This window comes from Emydura macquarii, unplaced genomic scaffold (genome assembly GCF_026122565.2).
Source record: "Emydura macquarii macquarii isolate MOO-44397 ecotype Brisbane River unplaced genomic scaffold, CSIRO-AGI_Emac_v2 contig_2897, whole genome shotgun sequence".
In the NCBI taxonomy this organism is placed as follows: domain Eukaryota; kingdom Metazoa; phylum Chordata; order Testudines; family Chelidae; genus Emydura; species Emydura macquarii.
Genome location: NW_027133034.1, coordinates 394,850 through 416,968, shown reverse-complemented (window position 1 = coordinate 416,968; position 22,119 = coordinate 394,850). Strand labels below are relative to the sequence as shown.

The window sequence follows — 22,119 nt, the reverse complement described above, 5'->3', positions numbered from 1 at the left end:
ACCACCACCACCACCACACCACACACACACACACGCACGCGCGCGCGCTACTATGGCAAATTACAGTTCAAGCTGGAAACTCTGCATGGACATACTTGTCATTGAAGACTAGTGCCTTTATTTGATTGGGGACAGATTGAAGGGATCAATTAAAAATAGTTATAGGTTATTTAGAAATCACTTCTGAACACACTTTATGGGAATCTGTGATAAATCAGTTAATAAATTCCTACTTCTTTTATGGCATCTTCTTGATCCTTCTCAGTGAAATGCGGATAATGAAATCCACTAAAAATAGCGAGACAAGGCATAAAATAAACCTTCCATCCTGCAACTGTGGGATCTGCTGGCAATTTTCAGTGCATTGTACCATATTCTGCAAATTCTAATCTTTCATTTAGACATATTTTTCCCTCTCCATTGCAAGTATATAGAGATCGAGTGTAAAACCAATCCCTCTCCAGGCTCCCGCTGTTCTTGACCCCGAGCAGGGACCTGAGGTGTGAAGAGCGTGGCTCCTTTGGCCTCCATCAAGGCTCTTGGGGATCCCAGGGCTCCCTTGCAGGGGACTGAAAGGTGAAGTGGGGCTCTTTTGACACTTCCACTGTGATTAGTCTACTCTTTTGCCCTGTTCATGGAAGGACCCCTGATACCATTCTTTCCCACTCCTCAATCCCATGCTGGGGCTCAGTGGGGGGAAAAAAGGACACCGCTGCAACTCTACTGCTTTGTTACTTGTAAATATTCTCTTTCAGGGCTTGGGGAAGTGTGAACATGACAGGGATGCTAACATGCTAGTGCTTGAGTCAGGATGTGCAACTGACCAAGTGCTGTCAAGTGCACAAACTGAAAAACACAATGAATAAAACTAGTTTATTTCAACTGTAATAATGTTAGAGGTTACTTCTGATAGTAGTAGGTATATAATTTTCAGTTAGAAATGTGTTGACACTGGTGTCCTGTTTTCACTGTGTTGAAGCTTCGCAGGACTCCGAACAGCAGAACAGGCACTGGTGCTGTCTGTCTGCAGATGTGAAAAGGCAGCATTGCACTGGTTTCTGCTCTTTTCACATTTGAAATGTTTTCTTTGCAAACATAAGGGTTAGGGGGGGAAAAAATTTTCACTTAGGCCTAATTCTGTTTGCCACTTGTTACTTACGTACCTGTGAAAGTCTGATCCTTGAGCTAATCTATCCTTTGATGAAGAATTATATGTGTAAGATGTTTAGTTTTTAGTGTTAGAGAGAATTTTTTTTTAAAAGGGTGGTGGCATATTCTGTACCAGCTGGCTGATAGTAAGACAACTGTAATAGTTGAGATACTCCACATGTACACTGGTATAAGTGAGAGCAGAATTTTGCCTGTCATGTCTGTTAAACCTTTTGAAAATCAGGACAGCATGGTCCAGGGTAGGTGCTAACCAGACTGGAGCCCTCTGTTATTCCAGTGACGACCCTGCCTGAATGAAGACTGCCAATTTTGCTGAATTATGTAGAAGAAGCGTGTGATGTAGGTGAATGGAAAGTAGGCTATCCCTATCATTGCTATTTATAACGATTATTTTATTACTACATCTACATTTTTCCTTTTCCTTTGCTACCTAAGACAAGAACTGAATTTTCAGAATTAAAAAATGAATGCTCCAACTCACTGCCACACTAACTGCCTGGAATGGTTAAAAGTTGGTCACAGTTTATGTAACTACACGTGTGCCTGAAGTGGCAATCCATTACGGAGAGTGTGTGTATAAAATCACACAAACATATTGTCACCAAGAAGTAACTACAGCTTCAGAGCAATTTTTCTCCTTTTTCTTACATTGCCTTGCCAGTGGCAAAGGTTGCAGAGTTCTATGTATTAACAAATAAAAAAAAAAAAAAAAACCATGAGAATCTGAAACTACCCTTGGCTACTATTGTACATTTTAATGATGAGCTTGTTATTGACATTGACTATCCTTGAACAGGGAGGCTGCAGGCCCATGTTACAGACAAAATAACTTTTGGAAGGGTTTGCTAAGGACATCAGATGTTTTGTTTCTTCTGCTTTTGTGTCAGTTTGTATCAGGGCTTTTTGTTCACTTGGTGGTTGGGACAGAAAGTGTGTGTTAGCAGTCACATGTTAGAGAAGGAGAAGTTTTATAGAGAGTGGGGATGGACTCTTACTAGGGCCTGCTATAGTACACCTCTATTGCATGAAGTGGTGGGCTCTGGTGATTGATGATCAGCCTGTGCGCTCCAGACAGAAGGGAGTGCAGGGCTGTACTTGGCAGTTTCATAGTGCTTCCTTCTCTCAGCCGAGTGTTGTCAACCACATTTACCAAAACTGAAAGTTGGAGGTTCGGGTCTCTCCAGACTGCACATGGTTCCTGTTGTGCTGGGGACTATTCCTATGTTTAGTATCTAGTAAACATTTTTAGCACTGCCACATTTTTATTTTAGAAAAATTTAAAATATTTGTTAATGCTTGTAGCACAACAGTTTTAGCAGGACTCAACTCAGGGAGAGAAGAAACTTTTGTATTTAAATTGAAAGACTTTATATATGTTGCTTCAGGAGTTTCCTTGAGTTACCATTTTTTAAGTTAATTATAGCTGTTTGTAATGTGAGCAGCCTATCAGAATCAACTACACTGGATTCTGAAATTTTCAAATATACAACACATCACTCTGACTGCTTTTCTGACCAAGATTATGGTCCAAATATTCAAATAACGACAATGGAAATTAATAGAAATAGCACTTCCTGATTCAGTAACTGATGAAAGCACACTGTTTATTGGCAAAGTCAAATAAGTCTGCAAGGGAATAATTGAAACATATTTCACAAAAATGCATGGTCTGTCTATTCTCTGGACTAATGCATGGAGTTTATAAAATACAAACGAGTGCTCTTACCATGAAGTCTTACCTTTATCAGAACAGCTTCACTACAAGCAGAGCTACACTTGAAAAGGAAGTGTAATTAGCACATTGTGCTGCATGTGGAGAACTTCCAGGGTACAGTGCAAGTCAAGCATTCAGGACTCTTCATTCCACCAACTATAAACGTAATTTCGTAGTTGTCCTGTTCTCTCACAATGTGTGAAATGCTCCAAAGATATATGAGCAGTTTCAACTTTTTTGTTTTTCTGTCTTGTTTCTTTCACTTCAGTTATCTGAAGTGTTGAGTTGTTTGATAGATTAATACCTTATTATTGATATATCTCATGTCAATGAAGGGAGATTGCCAGTTTTTTCTGGCAATGTACTGCCCAGAGAAATAAACTGGCATAATATATGTATATAAATAAGGCCTAATTCTTTCTTGGTGTAACTCCAGTGAAGATAACTCTGCAAACATAAGCATATAAACACCTCTCTAATCAATTTAAAAAATGAGAGAGGTTAATCTCCTCCCAAGATAACTGGAAATAAAACAACCAGTGAGCAGAAAGATTTTTTTTTAAAAAGCCAATGTTTATTCTTTAATGACTTCTGATCTATATCTGCACATGTGCCCACATGGACAAAAATGGGTGGCCTAGTGCAGTAGTAGTGAACTATCACTCATCTTTCCTTCACAGTTGATTCTGTTAATTTATGCAGGTCCCTCTTCCTCTTCAGCATGTATCCTGCTAGTTGCTAGGTAACCAGAAGTGATTTACTGCGCATGCTTTTTATGTGGAAGTTGTCATGGTTATCATTTTTAATTATAAAAAGGGGGGGATATGGATTAAAACGGGAGTCTGGCATTCATAAATTAATAATTTTCTTTCAACATACCCAAACACAGCCATTTGAGACTTCTCCAGAAGTAGAAATGTTTTGGAATATATTCTAATCCTATCCATGTATGGTATAGATATACCTACACAAAGGGAGTAGGAGATGGAATCCTTCTGTGAGAGGAGGTTCAGTAAAAAATGTTAAAACTCTGTGAGATGTCATTGATCTAGGTAGACTGTTAGATGTTAGTCTTTTGTATCTGCTGCATATTTTAATCCTTAATGCTTTTCCCGAATTCACAACTTTACATAATTTGCAGTAATTAGTTGTGCCAAATTGCAAAGGAATTCAGTGTTTGTGTTGCATTTCTAGCTTGATAAATAGAATCTGTGACCAAAGCCATAGATAAAATTCTACCTCAGTTTAGTTTTCAAAATATTGGACTTTAATTTACTACTATTTAGTTTCATAATTAGAAAATATAAGGCTACACACACACACACACACACTCTCTCTCTCTCTCTCTCTCTCTCTCTCGATACCCATGAAACAAAAAAGCTACAGAGACATCAAGGGGCTTTTCTGACATAGAGTAGCAAGAGAGAGATGCTTGAATGGTTTAAAATGTGAACAGAACTCAGATAATTCAGTAGTGGTTTTTTTTTTTTTTTGCTTTATATTTAAAGGATGTCTCTACAAATTGCTTTTAATTGCTGTCAGAATCTGAAATACAGTTGGGACCAAGCCACTATGAAAAGAACTTGATATTTCACTTTGAACTCGGGACTGCTTGCTTCTGCTCAAGTAGACTTTTTTTCTATTGAAAAGGAAGCTTCTAAAGTTTCAAACATAGCATTGAGAGGAAATCCAAGATGTCAGTTGTGAGGAGTGGTAGGAATTGTGCATTTGGTTGGCCATACCTTTTTAAATGACAGAACAGCAGGTATGCTTTGCTAGCAATAATAGCTGTTTGAGGTTTTTTCAGCACTTTAAAAGGTTGTATTTCACTGTATGATATAATTATGTGACTGTGGTGAACTACAGCTTCTGATGCTAAAGCTACAAAAAAGTATCATTGCTTTGCAACAAAGAATCTGACTATATATATATTGTGTGCATGTGTGTAATTTTAAGTGAAAAGGCCAGATTTTTAAACAAGAATGTGAAAAGTAGTGTCTGTAAAATAGCGCACATCTGTTAGCCTATGAAAATGCACACTTGTGTACACAAAATAAGTAATTTTGTTCATACAGTTGCAGGTTTTTGTTTGCTTTTTATCTGGTATTCATGCCATTTTGCAAGCAACTTGTTGCATCCTCTGAAAATTAATTGCAAAGTCAAGCACTCAAAAGTCAGGAAATGCCAGTATCAAGGCTTCCTGTGCCACTTTAGTTCAGCCTCCATCTGTGTATGCATTATAATACATACAGCTTTTGAATATGTAATCACATACTATTTTTTCTTCAGCACCCCTGCCTCATTCAGAGCACAGGATGTGCAATTAATGAGTTAGCTATTCAATATATTGTTTTTATCCTCGTTGTTTAACGTGTGGCCCTAGGCCTTATTTACTTCACTCTATTCAAACCCTGCTTTGAAAGACAAAATTCTTAATTTCTTCATGAGCTTTTCGGTGATGCTTATCACTGTAGTATCTTAGTGCTTCACAAACATAATGGATTTTCACACCATTTCTGTGAGATGGGTGGGTATTATCCCATTTTACAGATGGTAAACTCTGGCACAGAGAGATTAAGGTCAAAAGTATGTACTAATTTTGGGTGCTCAATTTGAGACACTAGGACATGATTTTTCATGATTTAGTATTACATTGGATTTTATATATTCAAAGCACAGCTCCTATTAATTCATTTACAGCTTAGCTCTTCTGTAAACCAAGACACCTGGAAATTAAGTCAAGCACCCAAAAATGAGGAATACACTGTTGGTGGCCATTTATAAAAATGTCTTAGGTTTTTTGTGTGTAGTCTCCTACATGTTTAAAAAAGCAAATTGGAAAAAACAGAAATTTTATCATGTGGCATCATAATAGATGGCTCATGTGGGTCATCAGCAGGACTAGAACCATTAGGTCTTTCTCATAGACCTCTGCCACTTGAGCTAATGGAGTAACAGATAGCAATAGTAGTTTGGGATTCTCTATAAAGACTAGCCCTAGAGGGAATAAGTCAGTTTGCCAGTGGATTTCCTGCTTATGTCCCATTAAAGCAGTGTTTCTTAACCTGGAGTTTTAGAGGGGTCGCAAGTGCAGAGCTCGTATTGGGGGTGGCAAGAAAGGTAATTGCCTGGAGCCACAGGGGCGCCATGAAACTAAGTTACATGCCTCAGCCCCGTGGGGGTGGGACTCAGGCTTCAGGGGTACAGTAGTTTGGAAAGGTTAAGAACCACTGCATTAAAGTAAATGGGATGTCAATATGAGCTTCAAGTTAAATACATGCTTACATGCTTTGCTAAATAGGAATGCTTTGCTGAACCAGGGCCTAAATAGACAAATCAGATAAGGGGCGGGGAAGAAGTATTATTATCCCTACTTTACAGATGGAAACAGAAGTTCAGAATGATTAAGGGCCTGATTCAAAACCCCCTAAAGTCAGTGGAAAGCCCAGAGTCATACAGGAAGTCTTTTGTAGAGTCAGGAATGGGACGCTGATCTCCTGTGCACTGGTCTGGATCTTTACCTCTCAGCCTGTCTTCTACCCCAGCTCCAATCTCCTTTCCCATCAGTATCACTTTCTTCACATCCCAAAGTCCCAGTTGCAGTTTCCATCCTCCCTCCAACCCCACTTCCCAGTCTTTCTAGGCTCCTTGTCCCAATTTACTCCTTTCCATCCCCTCTGGTCTGGCTTTTGTCTCCTTTGCATTTGAATCAGACAACTGCCTCCTCCATGCTGCCTGAGTATCTGCAGGAAGGTCATTGAGAGCACAGAAGAAACAGGCTCTCTGCTCTCAGTTCTAGCACCCAGTCTGGAGCAGCCGTGACAGGGAAGCTCCTTCTGCACTCCATAGCCCTAGGCTTGGAGCATGTTCCATCACTCTGTGGGGCTGGTGCATGCACAGTCTGGTCAGTGCTAGGTGCTGTGAAAGGTCAAATATGCTCAGTGAGGACAGACACTTTGGAGATTTTAGCTAGTAAGCTCTAGCAAGTCTCTACTGAGCGGGTGCAAACTACAATTTTTTTTTAAAGTGTTTATAAATTGGCCAAATTGATGCAGATATGTATGGGGATAGCAAAGGTACATCTCTGACACAAATGCCACCCCCTGCCAAATTTCAGAGAAAAGCATTTCTGATAAAATATTGCCAGAAATTTTTAACATGGGCAAAAACACGTGTTCTGTCCTATCCTCAGTCTCAGAAACAGTTGAACATTTTGGCTAAAGTGTCCCTCCCCTCGCCAAAATCAGCCTGAAGCAAACATCTGGCATGGAAAATCTTGGCCCAAATGGTTAAAGTTTCACAAAGTTATAAGTAACTGAAAATAGTGTTGTATAATAGGAGCCGACAGGCAATCTTAATAATAGGCAGCACTGCTTGTGCTGCCTATAATATGCACATACAGCCAAATAGATTTTTATCATGGAAGCCAGTCTGAGGTCTTCTGTGGGATCCTTACTAGAGTCTTATGCATTTTGTATAAAGAATTGTAAATTAATTATTATATTCTTTCATGAGAAAGAAGCTTGTTTGATGCTTTACTATGGGGCTATTACTACTATTACAATCTCTCTAACTTTGCCCCCTCAAAATACCTTACACGTAAACCTACAAGTGCTATTTTTTGGTTTCTTTGCTTTTTTGTTGGTAGATGCATTTCTTCCCCCCTTGTCCTCATCAAAGAAGTCAGCTTTCATTGGATGGATCCGTAGGTAGCTGCAACATGGAGCGGATTTGTGTTCATAATCTTTATAAATGCATATAATTCTTCTTCCTCCCATTCTGAGTATCACAATGAGACTAGCACCCTTTGGCATGCAACTGCTAAATACAGTTCAGTGTTATTCTTGCAAAGTCAAAACAAGCCTTTGGAATAGGATTATCTTTGCATTTTAAGATTTTTCTGTAGTGCCTGTCACTATAGTATCCAAGTGCTTCTCAGGTAAATTAGGTCTGCTTGGTGAAGTTCCTTCATGGAGTCTTGGGCTCTTTTCTCTTCCTGGGTATAAGAAGTTGTGCTGGGAATATACCTCTTATTTTTTCTCTCAGCATATAAAAGGGGAAGAATGTCACCATGCAACAACACGAGTATTAGATTTAAGAAAAGCAAACTGTGATTAAGGCCATGTATACATTTACAATCTTTTGTGCTGCTGTAAGAGTGCTCATGTAGCTGTGGTATGACGGGAGAGAGTTCTCCTCTCAACATAATAAAACCAGCTCAACGAGTGGTGGTAGTTATGTTGGTGGGAGAGCATCTCTGGTAAATAGGAGTTAGGGTGGGTGAATGCATATGTGTGATGCTGGGAGATTGTGTTGATTTGCATGGGTGGCAAATGAAGGGTGTGTGCTGCGGTGAAGGGCTAAATGTGTTTACGATATTTTATGTTGCATGGTTGTGGCAGTTGAGCCAAGTAATAATCTACCATCTGTTCAGGCTCCCTTATACAGTCAATTAAATTATTTCATGCAAATTAGCTGTAGACTAAGCTGTAGTGATTAGTTGAGTTACCTCTGATGCCATTCTTGACATGGCATAGATACCCCTGTGTTGTGTATAGCTACAGTCAGGCATGTAAAGCCAAAATGGCTGAGAATTTAAAAATACATATTCCTCAAAGTTTGTGCACAGCACTGCTCCCTGACTGGAGTCACAACTGCTCTTTTTGTTATCCCATGTAGCTATTACTCACAGCATCTCTGATCAACTGTCACATTCCAACTGACACAGAACATTTGGACTCCAGCATTCCATCTGGTTCTCACAGAGAATATGAATGAAGGTGTGCAATTGTGTGGGTTGGATTGTGTTGTGCTGATTGCTGTGTGTTGATTTGTGCTGGTGGCAGTGAGGCGTGAGTGTTGTGGTGTGGGACTGTGTGTTTGGGATTATTATGGGTGCTGACTGTATTTTTGTGTTGGTGGATTTGAAAACCTGTAGCAGCTGGGCCAAGTAATTCTTCATCTGTGCAGTCTCCCTCATATAGCCAATGAGATTGTTACATGCAAATTAGCTCTGGAGAAAAGGTGGTGTTTGGTTGAGTTACTTCTGATCTCACAATGGTCTAGGGCTTTTGGCTTGGCATGCATGGTTTGCTTTAGCTGTACACTTCATGAGTTCAATTAATAAAGTCAAAATGGCTGAGAAAAATTGGACAGTAACAGATCATGAATCCGTGATGATTGAACTTGGTGATTATTCTGAAGAGAACTGATCCTTTGAAAGAATAGTAAAAGTGCTTATTTTTTATGGTTTGTGATCTCAATTGTGTACATTCTCTTTCTCTACAAAGCTACAGTAATTGTCTTCATTGTGTCTTTGTTTTTCTCAACAGTTCAGGGCGGCAGCTAAGTGAAGTCTTCATTCAGCTCCCATCTCGGAAAGAATTACCAGAGTATTATGAGTTAATTAGGAAGCCAGTGGACTTCAAAAAAATAAAGGTGGGCATCTTATTTGGAGCGGGCATTTCTTCATTCCTTTTCATTTTGGCATAGAAATATTGGGGCTGTCCATTAAATCCACACCAAATTGTGATTTTGTTTGGATATTACACATTTGCATATGTTATGAGGCCTAGATTTTAAACGTGGAATTGCCATGAATTTTACTTAGCGTATGTAATACGGTGGCTACCACCTCAGTGCCCCCTTCTGGCCCAAGGTTGCTCTGCGGCACCCTGCCTCAGTTTTTCCTCTCTTCCCTTCTCACCAAAAATCTCCCCTTGTATCTGGGGCTGATTGATGTGCCTGTGTTCTCCACCTTACGTGACACACCAGGGCTTCTCCCCAGATTAACAAGCACTCATTGCTATGCCCAGTCTCCTATATGTAGGTTTATTTGTCCAAACATAAGCATATTACAGACAAAAACAATTCCTCGGCTCACCCTTTGTCCTAGGGTTTCACAGCCTCTCCTCTCAGGAGTTTCTGGTAATCCTGCTTCTTGTACCTTCGCAGTCTCAGCCAGCGTCCCTTCTCATTCAGCCATCTCTGTTCCCCTTCTGGAACACCAGCAACCTTCTGGAATATCATCCTTCCAAATCTGAATAAACTTCTGGGGTAGCCAGGCTACATCCAGCTACTGTTGGGTATGTAGGGAGATGGTGTATACAACCCATTGAATCTCTGTGGCCATGAGGATCCACATTGTATCCATATGCTGGTCATGTCCCTGCCATTCGCACAAATTCCTTCCCTATTTCCCATCTCCCTAGTGAGCTAAAGATACCTGGTATTGATCTCTTTTCCTACACACAGCAATGCAGAGTCTCTGCTGCTTTTGTCCCTTTAGCGCCACACAGCGATTTGCATAGCTTTACTTTGCTTTTGGCCCTTACACGGCCTTAGAACTACGCCCTGTAATAAGCCTTTCTTTCTAAAAAAGTAAATAAATAAAATCAGGCAGATATCTGTCATTCCACTTAGTTATGACATTTCTAGTACTTCTAATACTAATGCATTAATATTAGCATTCAAGATTACTGCAAAGTGTTAACCAGCTGCCTTGTCTTTTGTTTCTGTCTCTTTCTCTTCCCTTTTTTAAAAAACACAATAGGAAAGAATTCGTAACCATAAGTACCGTAGCCTTGGTGACTTGGAAAAAGATGTCATGTTGCTGTGTCACAATGCTCAGACATTCAACTTGGAGGGATCACAGGTCTGATTGAAACCACTTACGTATTTGTGTTAAAATTAAGTATAGATGTATTTTAATTTGTTTTCCATTATCTTTAGTGCTTTATCAGTGAATTTCTTCTGTTACACAGTGATAACTATGCATAAGACCTCTGCCAAAACAGCTTGTTCTTCCATTTGAGTCGTGTTAGACACAGAGGCCCAAATGCTCTTCTGCATCCAGTATCCATTGTGGAAAGGCCACAAAGGAGATGGTTGTAGCAACCTGATTCTGGGGCCAGTTCTGTGCTGGCCCTGACATAGTTTAGAGCAGTCATAGGACTGTTCTAATGTACACTAAATGGCTGTGGCCCTGAGGATCTTTTTATCACCTGAGGATCACCGGAGTGCAGTGAGGATGCAGAGGAATGGTGCAGCAGCTGACTTATTGCCACTACCTCCTCTGTCCCTCCAGTGGGAGAATCTTCTGCTGAGGAGAACCACTTTATGGCCACTTAATGCCATTGGAGCTATGTGCTTTATGGTCTCTGTACATTGCAGTACATTTGTGCTGTGCAGATGTTCCTTTGCTGGTATTGCTGGTTGATGAAGGATGTCCATTTTGAAGGATTGTGTTAATAAATTCTCCCTGAGTTGCTAAAATCCATAGAATAAATTACTTATTTAAATTCTATAGGTCTCTCATGTCAGGCAGATGTAGGATGCAGGCCTTGGCTGGGTATGGATTCATGCATAGGTCTGTGTTCTACCTTATGAATTCAAGACATAAAGGCAACTAACTGGTGATCCTAGAAAGAATAAAGAAAGTCTGGGTGACAGATGAGAAGACTGAATCCACACCATAAATTCTTTGTGAGATTCACTTATAAAACAATAAGGGCCAAATCTTCTAGGGGATAAGGGTGGCTAGACTAGTCAGGAGGGCATTAAACTAACAACAAAAGGGCCAGAGGAGGGTAAAGAAAGGAAACAAATTAGCACTCATTTAGAACAAAATCAAGATATTGAGAACACAATTAATCCAGGCACCAAGGGACATGAAAAGAAGACATTTTTAAATTGCCTATACACCAACAGTAGGGGCCTCAGTAAGAGACAATTGGAGTAGGAATTACACATTTGTGAGCATAATTTTGACCTATAGCTGGTATCACTGAAACCTGGTGGGAAGATTTGCATGACTGAAATGCTAATCACTGGCTATTACCTATTTAGGAAGGATCGAATGGGCAAAAGGGGGGAGAAGAGTGGCACTCTCAAAAATACATTACCTGTTTCCAAGTCAGTGACAACTCAGAAGCAAATTATTTTGAATGCTTATGGATCAGTATCCTAATAGATAAGGCACAATATGGGGATACTAGTTGGCATCTGCTGGCGGCCACCAAATCACACTAGCTCCTTAAACACCTGTCTATAATGTGTAGGGGGAAGAGCTGCATTGTTATGGGGGACTTTAATGTGAGGGTCCAATGCTGGACGTCTCATGTTGCCAGCACTAAAATATCCTCAGAATTTCTAAAAATTACAATGACAATTTCCTAATTCAAAAGTGTTGCATCCAAACTGGGAATTTCTATATTAGATTTATTCTTGACAGATTAAGAGGAATTGATCTCAGAACTAAACATTAGTCATGCTTAGATGTTTGTGATCATGACTTGATTACACTTATTTTTGTGTAAACAGAATAAAGTCCAAACTAATAATATGTATACATAAAAGGCCAGTCTCACAAAGCTGAAAACAATTTTGAGCCAAATTGGCTGGGAGAAAGAATTTAAACAGAAAAACATGAATGATAATTGAGAACTGTTCAAGAATATTTTATTAGAGGCCCAAAAAGCCATAATCAAGAAAGAAGGCTACTCTGTTAAAAAGACAACCTGGCTTAGAGGAAAGGTTAAAGTAGCTATAAATTTAAAATATATATATATTTATAAAACAAATGGAAAAAATGGGTCGTTGATAGCAATGAATATAAATTAGAAACTAGGAACTGTAGAAAATTGATTAAGGCTGGAGAAAGACACAAGAAAGAATCAGTGACCAGCATAATTAAAGATAATAAGGAGGAGTTTTAGTATACTGGGAATGAACAAAATCCTAACAATGTTATTGGCCCATCAGTAGATGGAAATTATAGAAATGTCCATAATAAATAATGCAGAAAAAGTGTTCAGTAAATATTTCTGTTCTGTATTTAGGCAAAAAATAGGATGTATTCATGTCATCATGATGATTAAATACTCTCCATTTCAACAATAATTCAGGAGGATGTTAAATAGCAGCTACTAAAGTTAGATATTTTTAAATCACCAGGTCCATATAACTGGCATCCAAGAGTTTTAAAAGAGCTGGCTGAGGAGCTCTCTGAACTGTTAATGTTCACTTTCAATAAGTCTTGGAACATCAGGGAAGTTCTAAAGGACTAGAAGAACACTGTTATGCCAGTATTTTAAAAGGGTAAATGGGATGACCTGTGTAATTAAAGGCCTGTGATCCTGACATCAGTGTTGGGCAAAATAATGGAACTGCTGATACAGGACTCAACTAAAAAAAGAATTAAAGGAGTATAATATAATTAATGCAAATCAATATGGATTTATGGAAGATAGATCTTATCAAACTAGCCTGATATGTTTTTGATGAGATTCCAAGTTTGGCTGATAAGTTTAATTGTCTTGATGAAACATACTTAAACTTCTCTTAGGCATTTGACTTGGTATTGTCTAACATTTTGATTAAAAAACTAGAATGATACATAATCAACATGGCACACATTAAATTAATTTAAAACTGGCTAAGTGACAGGTCTCAAAATGTCATCATAAATGAGGAATCATCACTGAGCAAGTATGTTTCTAGTGGGGTCCTGCAGGAATCGGTTTGTAGCCCTACATTAGTTAAGATTTTTATCAATGACCTGGAAGAAAACATAAAAGCATCACTGATAAAATTTGCAGATGACCCAAAGTTTGGAAGAGTAGTAAATAATGAAGAGGGCAAGTCAATAACGCAGAGCGATCTGGTCACTTGGTAACTGGGCATAAGCAATCAATATACATTTCCATACAGCTAAATCCAAAGTGTTAATCTAGGAACAAATAATGCAGACCATACTTACAGATTGTGGGAGGACTCCATCTTGGGAAGCAGTAACTCTGAAAAATATTTGAGGGTCATAGCAGTCAGTTGACCATGAGTTCCCACTGCAACACTAGCTAAGAGGACTAATGCAATCCTTAGATGTATTAACAGAGGAATATTAAGTAGGGGTAGAAAGGTTATGTTATCTCTGTCTTTAGCAGAGGTGTGAGCACTGCTGGAATTCTGTGTCCAGTTCTGGAGTCCACAGTTCAAGAAAGTTGTTGATAAATTGGAGAGGGTCCAGAGAAGGGCCATAAAAATGATTAAAATATTGGAAAACTTTAATGAATGATAGACTCAAGGAGCACAGCTGAATTAGCTTAGTTGAGAGACGGTTAAAGGGTGACCGACCAGCCTGTAATCATCTAGAAGGCTCTTTAATCTAGAAGACACCAATCTAAACAAAATCAAATGTCTGGATGTTGAAGCTAGACACATTGACTCTAGAACGGGTGTGCATTTTTAACAGTGAGGACAACTGTTAGAACAATTTACCAAGGGTTGTGGTGGATTCTTCATCACCGGAAATGTTTAAATTTGATCTTTTTCTAAAGATATATTCTAGTTCCAACATGAATTAATTCAGGGAAGTCCTATGGCCTGTGTTATACAGGAGGGCAGACTAGATTATCACATTGGTCCCTTCTGTCTTTATAATCAGTCCCTCTCTCCCTGGGAGTTTTGCCATTGACTTCAGGGGATATAGAATTTGGCCCAAAGATAATTATTTGTTTTGAAGCAAAGCCAATTTTATCTTTCCATGTAACAGATTATGATCTAGGTTGTCCTTACTACTTGGCATGAGAAGCATTAGAGGAGAATTGTGTAGTTCTGGTGACCCTTTGTGCAGTGATGCATTTCATAAACAGTGGGGGTTGTGATGGCTGCCAAAGTCTGCTCTCTGTCTTGCTCACAGATTGCCTCTATCCACTACAGAGGGACTTGTTAAATAATGTAGTGAACTAGTAAGAAGGCTAAGGTTGTCAATCGTTATGATTAGTAAATCCAATACACACCATGATATATATTTGTAATCTTATATTAATCTTAAATTAATTTTTATTAAGTTTAGTCAGGATGGATTTTTGTGATTCTAAAGAACCTTTGAGCTATCTGAATAATCCAAGCTAGTGTAGAAATATACATTCAGCTGTGTAATGCATTCTTCTAAGTTCTGTGGAGCAGCATGTATGAGTTCATTTGCAAAGATGATTACAAAGATCTAATGCTGCTTTTGCAAGCCTTTTAGATTGATATTTCTCTTGTGTTAATCTGATAAATATATTACAAGTAAGACGCAATCCTCTCTTTCATAGCTGTTCTTTAGACAAGGTTAAGATGACAGCTGATGGACCAAAAATGCTTAGCAGCCTCAGAAATGTCAATAGAGAAGTCTTTTATGAACAAGCATTGATGTTTTAGTCTTTTTATATCCAGTAGGAAGGACTAAATCTGCTTGGCACAGATTCTTTCTGTTAGCCTGCTTGGACTTCTTAACCATTAAAGATAATTAGTATCAGGATGGTACATTTGTCACTATTAAATATATTGTTAGACTATAATCTGGATCATATTTAGGAAGCTTGTCTTTGAAGATTCATTCTGAATGCTTCACAAGATAGTTATGGTCTAGTAGAAATATACTATAGTTACAGTAGTAATAGCAATATATAATATAAAGAAAAAAATGGATGTGTTCTAGAATGGATTTTTTTCTCTAATTTGAAGTTTAAAAGTTAATACATCAAGGGACTTATGTTTTGTGATGCACTGTTGGCAGGTTTCTTCATTTAGATCATGAAAAATGTAACGTTGGCTTTTCTTGTAAAATTCATGCAACAAGCTTTGTTACTTGTAGTGGAAAAAAAAAAGCCACTCTCTCTGTGGGTTTGCATAGAAAATAATGTTCCATGCTGTGAATCTTTTATGAAGTTTGGCTTTCAGTTCTGAGATAGGTTTGCTTTCATGTTGCAGATCTATGAGGATTCCATTGTTCTCCAGTCAGTATTCAAGAGCGCCCGACAGAAGATTGCCAAAGAAGATGAGAGCGAGGATGAAAGCAATGATGATGAGGATGATGATGAGGAAGATGAGTCAGAGTCAGAATGTAAATCCCCTGTTCAAATTTGAGAGAGGGAAGCAGGTTTCATTGGACACTCAGTCTTTCCAATTTGTATATGGAGACTGGTTACAGCTTTCATTCTTCCGCTGGCCATTTTAATGCAAGCAATTTTTACCAAATTTGCTAGAATGGTTCTCTCAACCCTGACTTTGTTGGTTGGCAGCTGTGTTCTGGCCATGTCTTTTAGAACTGTGCCAAAGACTTCAAGCATCTCTAGGTCAAAAAAACCTCAAACCTACAAAAATTATAGACAGATTCCTTTTTCCCTACCTGCTTATATGGGACTTACCCATACAGTGAACCTGCTTGTCTCTGACTGACCACCTTGTAATATTTCATGTGTGCTCTTCTATCTCTGTTTATGTAGATTGTAAACATGCTCCTTGGGCCACTACTTGCCAGACCTTCTGTTGGAAGACCCAAAGCAGAGTTGAAACTCTCAGCGGAAATACTTTTGGATGATTTCCAAAATTATTGGTGAACTGGCAGCTTCTGGTGGGGACCACTGTAATGGCATGTCCCTGTGGCCACTCCTTGCATACAAACCTCTTCTTCCCACATGTTCTAATCACAGCTCTGCTAACCATATAGGACCTTATAACTTAGAACACATTGACTTTAGCCACAGCCAGTTACTTTAAAGTACATAAGAGGAGATAATTCAGCTGTTTGGAAATTAGCTGATCTTGGAGTGAGATCCTAGTGCTCTATTCAGAAAGGCACCTACCCTAAGATGGCCGATTACCCCACGTGGTATTTATGTAATTTAAAACAGCGCTACTTGGCTCTAACTAAAGGCAGATACTTTCTATCCACAGGCGAGAAAAATGACTTTAAAAATAAAATGCATTCTGTTGCACAGGAGTCCCCAGAGAGTGATCACAGGGTCAAATGCAGCCTGCAACCCCCCCACTCACTCTAATTGCATAGTGAGGATGAGCTAATCAGCTCAAGGAAACTGCATGTTTTATTAAACTATCAGGCAAAATACAAGTACAAGCAAACATCTCTACTTCAGATATTCCAAATGCCCGATAAACACAGAGGGGAGGAGGTCTTTTCAGGCTGTTGCAGGAGGAGAATGTACATGAACAAGAGAGATTGTGTTAACAAGCTGTGTTGTGATCCTAGACAGCTAATTTCTGTACTGAATTAGAAAAAGGAGGGAGAAGAAAATAATGACAGCTGTTACATTCATATCAATTTTTGCAGCAAAATCTGTGAAAGTGAAAATCAAGCTGAGTAAGAAAGATGAGAAAAGCCGGGACAAAGGGAAAGGCAAGAAGCGGCAAAGCCGGGTAAAAGCCAAGCCTGTCGTGAGTGATGATGACAGTGATGAGGATCAAGACGAAAATGTAAGTTTGTCACTACAGCAGTGGAAATGGTTGCAACTCCTCTCATTCTACCCATAATCACAACTTTTGATTCTCGGTATACAGAAATATTAAGCAAACTTGTGTATCAAAGTTTGCTTGTAAGAGAGAGATTGGGCCATCTGAATTCTAAGAAGACTTTAAAGAAATCCACAAAGATCTTACACTCTTATCCAAAACCTCTGAAATGGGGAAAATAACTTTCTTGCGAATTTTGCAAAGGAGACATTTGGAAATGGGAGTTAGTATTAAATAAGGAAGGCACCAAAGTGTCTAACACTGAGAGGTATGGAACTTGTTTTTCAAATGTTCAGTCTTTCTTTTGCACTTCTAAAATTCAGAAATGGGGCATGCGAGATTTGCTCAACTTCACCGCTACCCCCCAAAATGCTAAGTATTACAAATTTACTGTAGATGTTTCTATTCATGCCAACACTGTAAGGCAAAACTTACAGAATATCTTTAACAAGATTGCTGGGCAGACAGAAAGGAACTAGTGTTTCCTGCCACGGTACTTTCTCAAACCCTTCCCTTCTCTGAAGAGACTCATAGTAATGAGCATGAAATGTTATGGAGCAGAAATATAAACAGCATGGTGCCATTCCAAGGCAATCCTGACTTGTCAATTTAACTATTATTTTTCTTCTCACTATTGCATTACAATCCAAAGAATCGTTGGCAAAGAATCTGACTTTTTTTCTTTTTCTTTTTTTTAATCTTTCTTACCTGTAGGACCAGTCAGAAGCAAGTGGAAGTGATGATGAGTGATCAGAAGGATTTAATCTCTTCCCCCCCCTCCCCTTCTGTCATTTTATACCCAGTGAATTCATTTTGTCAGATAGGCATTGGGTTGTTTCTGTAGTCTCATCTTGTATAAACTAGCTTTAGGGTAGTGCCAGACAAACATATGATATCATGGTGTAAAAAAAAAAGGGGGGGAGGGAGGGGGGGAGGGAATTGTAACATATTGTGACCAAATGGGCCTCAAAAGATTTAAAAAAAATAAAAATTAAAAAAAAAAAAAGCTTTTGATGGAAAAACGTGGGTCGATAGTATATTTCTATGGATTGGATTTAGCTTGGAAATGGTTTGATTGTGCCTGGTTTCATCAGTTGATGAGATGCTTTCTAATGGCATCAGAAAGACAAAAATAAATGTCTTTTGTAGCATTGATAACCAGGAGAAGCCATGAAAAGCTGCTGGTTATTTTATTTTTCATCAGGCAGTTTTCAAGGTTTGTTTTTTTTTGTTGTTGGGTTTTTTTACACTGTGGTACATATATGCAACTTTGTTTAATAGCTTATAAATGTACAGTAGTTAGCCTCCACCCCACCCTGTCCATATACATTTTTCCACTTTATGCTCAATTTCCAGAAAAAACTGCTTTTCAAATTCTATTAAAATTTATGTCTATTGTAAACTTTGCTTTTCTCTTTCTCTTGATTTAAAAGAAAAAGTTGGGTTGAAAAATGTTGAATATTGCAATCGATATAGTGTAATGGATGGCTTCTTTTATCAAACTGATCTTCTATGTTACCAATGTGGATTATCACCTTTTCCCTAAAGTGTACTTAATCTTTGCTTTCTTTGCACAATGTCTTTGGTTGCAAGTCATAAGCCTGAGGCAAATAAAATTCCAGTAATTTTGAAGAATGTGGTGCTGGTGCTTTCATAATAAAGAAATAATTTAGCTCTGTAAATATGTGCTTTGTGTTATGAGTGCAGGAGACCATGGAAAAAAATCTTACTATGGTTGTGTGAGTGTCCCTAGTATTTAAACCTCAGCTACTCTGGTCTAAACAGGTAACAGTAAGAGAGTTTATTTGCATTAGGCAGAAATATCCTTACAGAGGAATATAAGACAAGAGAGATTAAAAACCATAACCTTCAACATCATGTAACTCAAAACACTAACCAGGACTCAAGCAACAAACTTGCAGTTCTTCTTTGAGTGCTTGCTCATGTCCATTCCCAATTAGGTGTATGTGTGCACCAGTGCCAGAAGTTTTTCCCCTAGTGATACCTGTAGGGCCGGCTCTAGCGCCTCCACAGCGGTGCATGAATGTGCCTGTATATAGGGCGCTGGCGGCCCCCGCCCCTCTCAGTTCTTTCTTATTTCCTGTGTCGGTACTGGAACTTTCTCTTGCTGCTGCAAATTCCTTCAAACCTATGGTTTTTCTTATTATTAGTGTGTTTCTAGTTGGTATATAGTTAGTTTTGTTGTGAGAGTTGGTTATAGAAATAGTTGATAGATTAGTAAGTGACCCAAAGACAGGGCATGGCCCAGTCTCTGGGTTTTAAACCCTCTGTTTCTTGCAAGAAGCCTATTCCATTGAATGACCTACAGAACTGCTTGAAGTGCTTAGGGGAGGCTCATGTGCAGGAGAAGTGCAAGATCTGCAGTTGTTTCCAACCCAGAACTAAAAAGGATCAGGGCATTAGACTTAGAGCCTTTCTGATGAAATTGGTTCTCAGACCTGCATCACAACCCCTGTCTGATTTGGCCAAGCACATCAGCTTACCAGATGACAGGTTCAAGGGTATATCGGAGCTGATCACTCTGATATCAGCCAACCCTCTCACAACAGCAAGGATATTCCTCAGCGTAATGGGTCTTATGGCAGCTTGCACTTATGTAGTTCAGTACGCCAGACTGCATCTCAGACCTAGCCAAATGTGGCTGGCAACTGCGTACTCCCTGTCCAAGCACCACCTAGACGCAATCCTCACGGTCCCTACTCGAATACTTACCTCTCTCAAATGGTGGCTGAATCCATGTCACACAATGGCAGGAGTCACTTTCGCAGCCCCACAGCCAACACTATCGCTGGTTTCAAATGTCTTGGACTGGGATGGGGAGCTCACCTCAGTTCCATCAGGACTCAGGGCCTCTGGACCAGAGATGAACTAACCTTAAATATCAATGTCAGGGAGTTCAGGGAGATTCAACTGGCCTGTGAGGTGTTTCTACCTCAGCTCTTCAACAAGGTCATTCAGGTACTCTCAGACAACACAGCTTCAATGTACTATATCAACAGGCAGGGGAAACCCAATCCCCAGCTCTTTGTCAGGAGGCCATGCACTTGTAGAACTTCTGTGTGAACCACAGCATTCACCTGGAAGCAGTACAAATGTCGGGGATCAGGAATATATTAGCGGACTGCCTCAGCACATTCTTTTGCTCTCACCACAAGTTGTCCCTACACTCAGAGGTGGTCAGGAGCATCTTCCAGAGGTGGGGCACTCCCTGAGTGGATCTTTTCACCATCCAGTGAAACAGGAAGTGCAACTGATTCTGTTCCCTGCAAGGTCTCGATGGAGGCTCTTTGACTGACGCCTTTCTCCTGTCCCGGATGGGCAGTCTCATGTACACTTTTCCACTGATCCCGGGGATTGAGACGGGGCATTGGTCATCTTGGTAGTCCCAACACGGCCGTGTCAGCATTGGTTCAGGATGTTGTTCAGTCTGTTCATAGCCTACCCTTGGATGCTACCATCTCAATCAGACCTAGTTTTGAAAATAAATTATGCAACTAATCTTTAGTCTCTGAAAAGTTTCACTGCTGGAATTTAATGGTACAGTGATGATCTCATTTACTTGAACCATTGGTGTCTCAATGTATGGCCCCTCACACTTCTTTATGCTGCCCTCCAAATGGTAATATGTTTAGATTTTTCTGGCTTTATTTTAAAGATTGTATGTGTGTCTGTGTCCCATCACAATGCTTGGAGCTGAATTTTGGCCCTTTTGATTGAAATGGTTGCATACAACTGAGGAAGATATATTAATTTTGTGGGGGTTTTGTTGAGAAAACAAACTTGATGAAGGGACTATTTACCCTCATCTGGGGCTTCCAAATTTATCAACCACATGTTGGTGGTATATTTCCTATATCCTTGAAGAGAGATTGTGTAAAAAACACTTTTATATACATTTCCCTGTTTTAGCATTATTCATCAGGAGTTTCCCCTGCTTTGCTTGGGCTGGAACAGCCCTTGATTTTCATTGTGAGTCCTGCAGTATGTGGAGGTGATGGGATTCCTTGCCAGGCACTGGATTTGCTTTCAAATATGGAGAAAGAGGTATTAATAACCTGCCTTCTGTCCCTATCCAGTTCTTAAAAACCTCCAATGATGGAAATTCCACAGTCTGCCTGGGCAATTTATTCAAGGTCTTAACCAACCTCACAGAAAGTTTTTTGTAATGTTCAACCTAAACCTCCCTTGCTGCAATTTAAGCCCATTGCTTCTTGTCCTATCCTCAGGTGAAAAAGAACAATTTTTCACCCTCTTCCTTGTAACAACCGTTTATGTACTTGAAAACTGTTATCGTGTCCCCCCTCTCTGTCTTCTCTTCACCAGACTAAACATGCCCATTTTTTTTATTCAATCTTTCCTCATAGGCCATGTTTCCTAGACCTTAAATAGTTTTTGTTGCTCTCCATTGGACTTTCTCCAATTTGTCCACACCTTTCCCGAAATGTGGCACCCGGAACTGGAGACAATACTCCAGTTGAGATCTTATCAGCACAGAGTAGAATGGAAGAATTACTTCTTGTGTCTTGCTTACAACACCCCTGCTGATACATCCCAGAATGATGTTTGCTTTTTTGGCAACTGTTGACTCATACTTAGTTTGTGTTCCACTATGACCCCCAAATTCCTTTCCATAGTACTCCTTTCTAGGCAGTCATTTCCCATTTTGTATGTGTGCAACTGATTGTTCCTTCCTAAGTGGAGTACTCTGTATTTGTCAATATTAAATTTCATCCTATTTACTTCAGACCATATCCAGTTTGTCCAGATCATTTTGAATTTTAATCCTATCCTCTAAAGAACTTGCAACCACTCCCAGCTTGGTATTGTCCACAAACTTTTTAAGTGTATTCTCTATGCAATTATCTAAATCATTAAGATATGGAACAAACCTAGGAATGATCCCTGTGGGACTCCACTGA

At 39.3% G+C, this 22,119-nt stretch overlaps 1 protein-coding gene across 5 annotated transcripts in view; it reads left to right on the top strand.

The window, feature by feature from the left end:
• The window catches only part of SMARCA2 (SWI/SNF related, matrix associated, actin dependent regulator of chromatin, subfamily a, member 2), a 181,176-nt gene extending 162,592 nt beyond the window's left edge, over positions 1 to 18,584 (top strand). For 4 of the 5 annotated variants that reach the window (XM_067569072.1, XM_067569071.1, XM_067569073.1 and 1 more), the window contains 5 exons: positions 9,217 to 9,322; positions 10,437 to 10,538; positions 15,641 to 15,773; positions 17,001 to 17,143; positions 17,894 to 18,584. In XM_067569072.1, coding sequence (XP_067425173.1) covers positions 9,217 to 9,322; positions 10,437 to 10,538; positions 15,641 to 15,773; positions 17,001 to 17,143; positions 17,894 to 17,929 — 520 coding nt within the window. In that variant the 3' untranslated portion in view covers positions 17,930 to 18,584. Of the gene's footprint in view, positions 1 to 9,216; positions 9,323 to 9,838; positions 9,971 to 10,436; positions 10,539 to 15,640; positions 15,774 to 17,000; positions 17,144 to 17,893 lie in introns of those variants that run through there. The other variant, XM_067569074.1, reaches the window with a different exon arrangement.
• The last annotated feature ends 3,535 nt before the right edge of the window (positions 18,585 to 22,119 follow it).